Below are 7,814 nucleotides of genomic sequence, written 5' to 3'. Positions count from 1 at the left end.
GGGCAAAGGATTTTGCAAGGGATTAGCGGCAGGCTGCCAGGTCACGTCGTTGTGTGTACCTGTTGATGTTGATTTTAAAAGTAACTAAGTAAATTACATAGGGAAATGAATACTTAAGTCTGAGTGAAAAATACTGTGGCAAGCGTGCATGGAATAAGAGTCTGGAGACAGAAATCTTAGCTTCTCAGTCGTTAGCCTGTGCTATTTACTCTAAATAGCACTGGCTTGACTGCTTTATCAGCATTTGCTCACACTACTGATGAACGCTGCACCAGCTGGAAGGTGACTTCACTGCTGTGCTGATGGTGCCGACTCATAGTTAAGCTCACATTGGCCTTCGAGAAGGCAGAGGGCGATAAATTTTGGTCCCTCCCACTATAAATCAAAATCTGATTGGTTAATTCATCTGTCACTTCCTACATAAACATACACTGCCATGGCCTTCTGTCCCGGCAATGAAGTCCTAACCAATGAGTGAGCCAGCCCTAAACTCTTCTCTGCCTGGAGACAACAAACAAAATATCTCATTGGATAACTCGATTTTAATGTTTTCAGGACAGTAACCCTTTCATTTCTGAAGCAAGTTTGATAGAACACGAGGCCAAATTAGAAGAGAATAATTATGAAATTATGAAAGAAATTAAATATAACATTTGAAATGCTGATATGTTTGGGCTTTCTCTGAAGGCCTAGAAGGCCCTGACGGTTCCCCTCTGTTTACAAGAGAGAAACATACCAATGGACTTTGAAAAACTGGAAAAGAGAGTGTATACAGTATGTATAGTAATAATAATATTGACTGGCTTTTTTTCATGTTATATCAGATATATTCCATTCAGCTACTCGTCTTCCACTCGTTCAATATCATGCTAGCTGAATGGAATACATCTGATATACCACTCAGTGCCGGCCAATATTATTTAATTATGTCACTCAGATCCACGATGTATTTCATATGAAAAATATGAGTTTTTCAACACAAGAAGATAAACTTCATATTGTCAAGCCAAAGTGTGGTGTTCTTTTTCTTATATAGACACATTCACAAACAAAAAATACCCACATTTATCAAAACAATTCAGTGATTTCCTCACGAGTGACATATAGAGATTTATGTCATGGTTTTGGGTCTCCATGTCCCAGATGTAGCTTGTATGAAAAATACGAGTGGTGTATTTCCCAGTAAAACTTGTGTCCTTATAATATGTAGTTATATAGCTGTTAAAATTATGATTATTTATTTGTCATTCATGTTGTTCCAAATCTCTAAATCTGTTCATTACAGTTGAGTATAAATACACAGGTGATTATAGAAAATCGCACGCACTGATTGGTTGAGAGATTTGGACTATTTCTCGATAATCACCTCGAACGACTCGGCAAAATGGCTGCCAATCACTTCGTCACTGTAACGGAGGAAGAATTACAAATTATGAAAGAAAATGCTGTTCCTAAACACACTAAAGATGCTACGAAGTTTGGTCTAAAACCATTCAAAGCGAAGGTGGAATTGTGATTCATTTTACCCATTTCAAAACAATGTATTTTATGCAAGTTGGCATAGATAAGTGAGCGCGTTACATTTGCATGCTGCTTCTGAAGTTTAAAATAATTTTTTTTTACTTCATTTTTTTCAATAATGGCCTGTGTACTTGTACTAAAAACAATTATCCACCTCAGGCTCAGTGAATATCGGCGAATAATAACCTCGACTTCGTCTTGGTTATTATTCACCAATATTCATTTTGCCTTCGCTGAATAATTGTTATATATAAATTACAGTTAGTGCAGAATAGTGCACCATTTTTTTATATGTTCAAATATAGGAACCAATCGCAGATGCTTTTATGTGCTACTCTTTCTGTTATATTATTTGATATAGAATAGTACCAGTTGTCATACATTTTGGGGGGAAAAAAGTTTTTAAATTACCTCTTTTTGTAATCAAGGGTTGAGAGTGCTGATAAGAAATAAATTCCATTCAGAATGAAATAATCAGAAAGTGATCATTTCTAATTATATAGATAATTAATTAATATTTACTTTTCAAAATGATGGGAATACATATACCCTTAATATTTATGTGGTAATATGAATATTCATGTGGTTTATTTTACCATCACACAGGATGCCTGTGTGAATATTCACCTGTAGTTTCTCCTCCAGTGCTGCAGTAGCATGTTCTCCACTGCCTTCATCCACTACTACAACCATGTGAGTCAGAGAGTTCACTCGCACCTGCTCCATTTCCAGATCCTCTTGTAACAGCTTTATAGACACAAGAAACAAAATAATAAAAAATATCAATAAATGTAATTTGAAACACATCTAGAGCCAGTCAAAAGTTTGGATACACCTACTCATTCATAGGCTTTTCTGTATTTTGACTATTTTCTTCAGTACTATTCTATAGAATAGTACTGAAGACTTTAAAAAGAATATCAAAACTATGAAATAACATATATGCAATTATGTGGTGAAGTCAAAAAATGTTAAAAAACAAAATATGTTTCATATTTTAGATTCTTCAAAGTAGCCACCGTTTATCTTGATGACAGCTTTGGACCCTACTGGCATTATCTTAACTAGCTTCATGATGTAGTCACCTGGAATGGCTTTTCAATTAACAGGTATGCCTTGTCAAAAGTTAATTAGTGGTATTTCTTGCCTTCTTGATGCGTTTTGAGACCACCATCTCCTCCTGTCCTCTGTATCTTTTTCCTGTAGCACCAACCGTCCTCGTGTCCTCCTTCACCACATCCATAAATCTTATTTTTGGTCTTCCTCTTTTCCTTTTACCTGGCAACTCCATCTCCAGTATTCTTTTCCCAATGTGCCCTGGACCTCTCCTCTGTACATCTTCAAACCATCTCAATCTCGCCTCCCTCACTTTGTCTTTAAGCCGTCCTACATGTGCTGTCCCTCTAATATACTCATTTTGCACCCTGTCCAACTTTGTCACTCCCAGTGAAAATCTGAGCATCATCAGATCTGCTACCCAGTTCAGCCTCCTGACTTTCTCAGTGCCACTGTCTCCAATCCATACAACATAGCTGGTCTTACTACTGTCTTGCACACTTTCCCTTTCACTCTTGCTGGTACCCTTCTGTCACAAATCACTCCTGACCCTCTCCTCCATCCATTCTAACCTGCTTGGTCTCTCTTCTTCACTTCTCTTCTGCACTCGTCATTACTGTGTACAGCTGACCCCAGATATTTGAACTCCTCTCCTTTGACCACCTCTATTCCTTGCAGTTATACCATTCTACTGTCTTCACCCTCATTCACGCACACATACTCCATCTTGCTCCCACTGACTTTCATTCCCCTTCTCTCTAGTACATACCTCCATGTCTCTAAGTTCTCTTCTACTTGCTCCTTGTTCTCACTACAGATCACATCATCATCTGCAAATATCATTGACCATGGGGCTCCTTGCCTGGTGTCATCTGTTGACTTGTCCATTACCATTGCAAACAAGAAATGGTTTAGGGCTGAACCCTAGGGCAATCCAACATCCACCTTAAATGTTTCCATGATTTCCACTGCCCATCTCACTGTTGTCACATTGCCCTCATACATATCCTGCACCAGTCTCACATACTTCTCTGTCACTCCTGATTTCCTCATGCAGTACCACAACTCCTCTCTCAGCACCTTGTCATATGCCTTCTCTAAATTCACAACACACACAATGCAGCTCCTTCTGGCCTCTATATTTTTCCATCAACATTCTCAAAGCAAATATTGCATCTGCAGTACTCTTTCCTGGCATGAAACCATATTGGTGCTCACAAATCTCCACCTCTCCTTTTAGCCTAGCTTCCACTACTGTTTCCCATAACTTCATGCTGTGGCTGGTCGACTTTATGCCTCTGTAGTTACTGCAGCACTGAACATCGCCCTTGTTCTTGAATATTGGTACAAGTATACTTCTCCACTCCTCAGGCATCCCCTCACTTTCCAAGATCTTTTTAAACAATCTAGTCAAAAAGTCAATTGCCATCTCTCCTAAGCATCTCCATGCCTCCACTGGTACATCATCTGGGCCGATTGCCTTACCACTGTTCCTTATCTTCATAGCTCTTCGTACTTCCTCCTTGCTAATCTGCTATACTTCCTGATTAACTATCTCCACCTTGGCCAACCTCCTCTCTCTTTCATTTTCTTCATTCATCAGCTCCTCAAAGTACCCCAACCACCTTCTCAACACACACTTTTCACTTGTTAGCACATTTCCATCTGCATCCTTTATTAGCCTAACCTGCTGCACATCCTTACCAGCTTGATCTTGTTGTCTTGCTATTCGGTACAGGTCCTTTTCTCCATCCTTAGTGTCTAACCTTCCGTAGAGTTCATCATGAGCCTTTTCCTTTGCCACTGCTCTCTTTGCTTTCCTTTGCATCTCCTTATATTCTTGGCTGCTCTCTTGATCTCTCTTTTTATCCCAGTTTCGCAACTATGTGGATGACCCAAAGCCACCACTATATGAAAAAAGATGGGGGTCTGGGAGTCCTCCCCTGGACAATTCCTCAAATATAGATGTAAAATAGTCCGTTCTGAGTGATCCAGACCAGGAAGCAACATTTTGCATCTCAGAGTAAATAAAATATTCTTCTTGATTTCATGATTTAGGTGGGTAATACATGAAAAATATAAAATTAATGAAAATGAAAGAAAAGCCTCTCTGATGATTTCATGCCAATTTGACCTATTTTCAAGTTTTATAGGTCAGTCATGGGTCAGCTTGTAATATTCTGGACGTGGACTCACTCGCTACCCATATGATATCCCATAGGGGAGAGTAGGGAGACTTGGGACAAGTTTTCAGCTTTCGTAGATTGTGTGAAATTCTTTTCAGATAGCATCATGTTCATCTTGCATTAGAGAGTATTGACTGTACCCTCTTGCCACAACATTAGTTTCTCAGCTTATCACATGTACTGGCTTTTAGACTTCACTTTTTCGGTCATTATTTTTTGCAACGAGACAAGACATTAAAGGGAGACCATGGGACATTATGTTGGGAGACTTGGGACATAGTAGGGAGACATGGAACAAAAAAAAATACCTAGGCCTACATCTTTATTTATTATCAAAACTTGTAACATATGAACTATATCAACATAGAAAAATGCCAGTTTACCCAAAACCTGACTAGACAAATCAGTTCCATTCTCAAGAAGGAATGAAATAAGCTTAATCCTCATGCAGGTACACTCCCACATTTTTAAACAAGTTTATATTTGTAAACCCCAAGGAAAAAAAAAACTGTAATATGAACTGTCCCAACTCTCCCCATCTGGCCATTTTGGGGGGGGAAAAATCCTTAAATATTTTTCCCCAGAAATTAAGTTTAATAAATAATATTACATTACATGTCATTTAGCAGACACTCTTATCCAGAGTGATGTACAACAAGTGCAAAAGTCAGGTACACAAAGTGCTGAACTTCTAGACAAGAAAGTTCTAGTGCCAACTGAACAAGTGACAGCAATGCCTAGTGTAATATGCTGTTGAAGTACCAATACTCAAACAGCCAAGGAAACAAACCAATCATATAAAGTACAACTAATAGAACTCAAAAGAGCTAACCATATATAATACTATATATGGTAACTCTACATACTTTAATTCCGAACAACTCTTGAAATCACCAGTATACATTACACCATAGAATGGACTACAAAGTGGAAAATGCAAGTTTTGGTTGACAAAAATATTTAACACATACCTTACTGTACATACCTTACTGCAGTGTCCAGCTTAGTGGCTCCAAAGGAAGTAGGTTACTCTCAGGGCAACATCTAACTTCTGATGTAATCTAAAACCTGATTGGTTGAAATTAATTTCTGGGAATACAAACTGTCCCAAGTCTCCCCCGTTCCAAGTCTCCTCGCTTTCCTCTATTATACTTGCGTTCTGATATATAGCAAAGCATTGCTTGTTCACCACTTATCACGCTAAAACTCATCCTGGATCTGGAGAAAATTGTACAGACTTGGTCCATTTTTGTGCATAATTTGATGCTAATAGCACTCATTGCAAGACTAGTGCAGTGTTAATTACCTCGTGTTTTGGATCTTTTTGCAACATTAAATTTGTGAAAGAAGTCAGTAATGTTCACTTTATGCTTCGACATATTGGCTGTTGTAAGCCTAACGTGTGTGGTTGCTTTTATTTTCCGTAGATTTTTACCCGCATGACAGCAACTCGATACCTTGATTATAGAACCACCATGGAATAAGTTTATAACTTTCTTGTGCTATCCTACTGTTTTTTTTTTTTTACTTGTCTATTAACTTTGTACTTCATTAATAACAATAAAGATCTCAATCAATCAAACCACATGATTTTTACATGTGGCAACAAAATAGGCGAATCAACAGACTTCACTTTTATGAAGTGTAAATTTTACTCGGCTAGATAACGCATGTGCAGTACTGACACGGATATTAACAAACAATGGTCGTTGTCGTAGCACAAACGCAATTCTTGCCGTTTAAAAAGATCGCTTTTTGCAGTGAATAAAAACAAGTAAAGCATGACATAAAAATACAAGGGAAATTTTAATTATTTTGAAGAAAAAAACAAAAACAAAAAAACAAAACAAAAGACACTGCAAGTAGCCGGCGATGGAGAATTTATAAGTGACAAGATCGCCGGCTGTTGGCGGTTATTGACAGGGTTGAGTATATGACAGGTGTTTTTGTTTGTTTGTTTGAACATTTTTTCTGAGATTTTATTTGCCTGTGCTGAAGGAGAGATTATTTCAGCAACACTGTCTTGCCATCACCGACATCATCATATCATGATCTTTCCCTGATATTTTGAACCGAGGCATATGGGGATGAGGCATGGTTTTATTTTGCCTCTTTTTTTTATTACTATAAAATAGTGATCAAAAACATAGGACCCCTCCAATAATATTTGTTTTGATTGAAGTTATTTTATCCTTTCCTATAAAGTTACAGCAATGTAGCAACCACATAGAGGTGCTGACCAAGACTAAATTTTATTAAAACCAAATTAATCTGTTATGTATATACAACCCCGATTCCAAAAAAGTTGGGACAAAGTACAAATTGTAAATAAAAACAGAATGCAATGATGTGGAAGTTTCAAAATTCCATATTTTATTCAGAATAGAACATAGATGACAGCAAATGTTTAAACTGAGAAAATGTATCATTTAAAGAGAAAAATTAGGTGATTTTAAATTTCATGACAACAACACATCTCAAAAAAGTTGGGACAAGGCCATGTTTCCCACTGTGAGACATCCCCTTTTCTCTTTACAACAGTCTGTAAACGTCTGGGGACTGAGGAGACAAGTTGCTCAAGTTTAGGGATAGGAATGTTAACCCATTCTTGTCTAATGTAGGATTCTAGTTGCTCAACTGTCTTAGGTCTTTTTTGTCGTATCTTCTGTTTTATGATGCACCAAATGTTTTCTATGGGTGAAAGATCTGGACTGCAGGCTGGCTAGTTCAGTACCCGGACCCTTCTTCTATGCAGCCATGATGCTGTAATTGATGCAGTATGTGGTTTGGCATTGTCATGTTGGAAAATGCAAGGTCTTCCCTGAAAGAGACGTCATCTGGATGGGAGCATATGTTGCTCTAGAACCTGGATATACCTTTCAGCACTGATGGTGTCTTTCCAGATCTGTAAGCTGCCCATGCCACACGCACTAATGCAACCCCATACCATCAGAGATGCAGGCTTCTGAACTGAGCGCTGATAACAACTTGGGTCGTCCTTCTCCTCTTCAGTCCAAATGACACGGTGTCCCTGATTTCCATGAAGAACTT

The 7,814-nt window shown here is 38.1% G+C and overlaps 1 protein-coding gene across 1 annotated transcript in view; it reads right to left on the bottom strand.

Annotated features, from left to right (window-relative positions):
* The window catches only part of dmd (dystrophin), a 509,910-nt gene that overhangs the window by 433,118 nt on the left and 68,978 nt on the right, over positions 1–7,814 (bottom strand). The window contains exon 13 of the mRNA XM_060898614.1: positions 2,149–2,268. Within this exon, the coding sequence (XP_060754597.1) occupies positions 2,149–2,268 (120 nt within the window). The remainder of the gene's footprint in view (positions 1–2,148; positions 2,269–7,814) is intronic.

The sequence above is a fragment of the Neoarius graeffei genome, chromosome 18 (genome assembly GCF_027579695.1).
Source record: "Neoarius graeffei isolate fNeoGra1 chromosome 18, fNeoGra1.pri, whole genome shotgun sequence".
Classification (NCBI taxonomy): Eukaryota; Metazoa; Chordata; class Actinopteri; order Siluriformes; family Ariidae; genus Neoarius; species Neoarius graeffei.
Note: the sequence above shows the minus strand (reverse complement) of the source record. Positions and strands in the feature narration are given on the sequence as shown.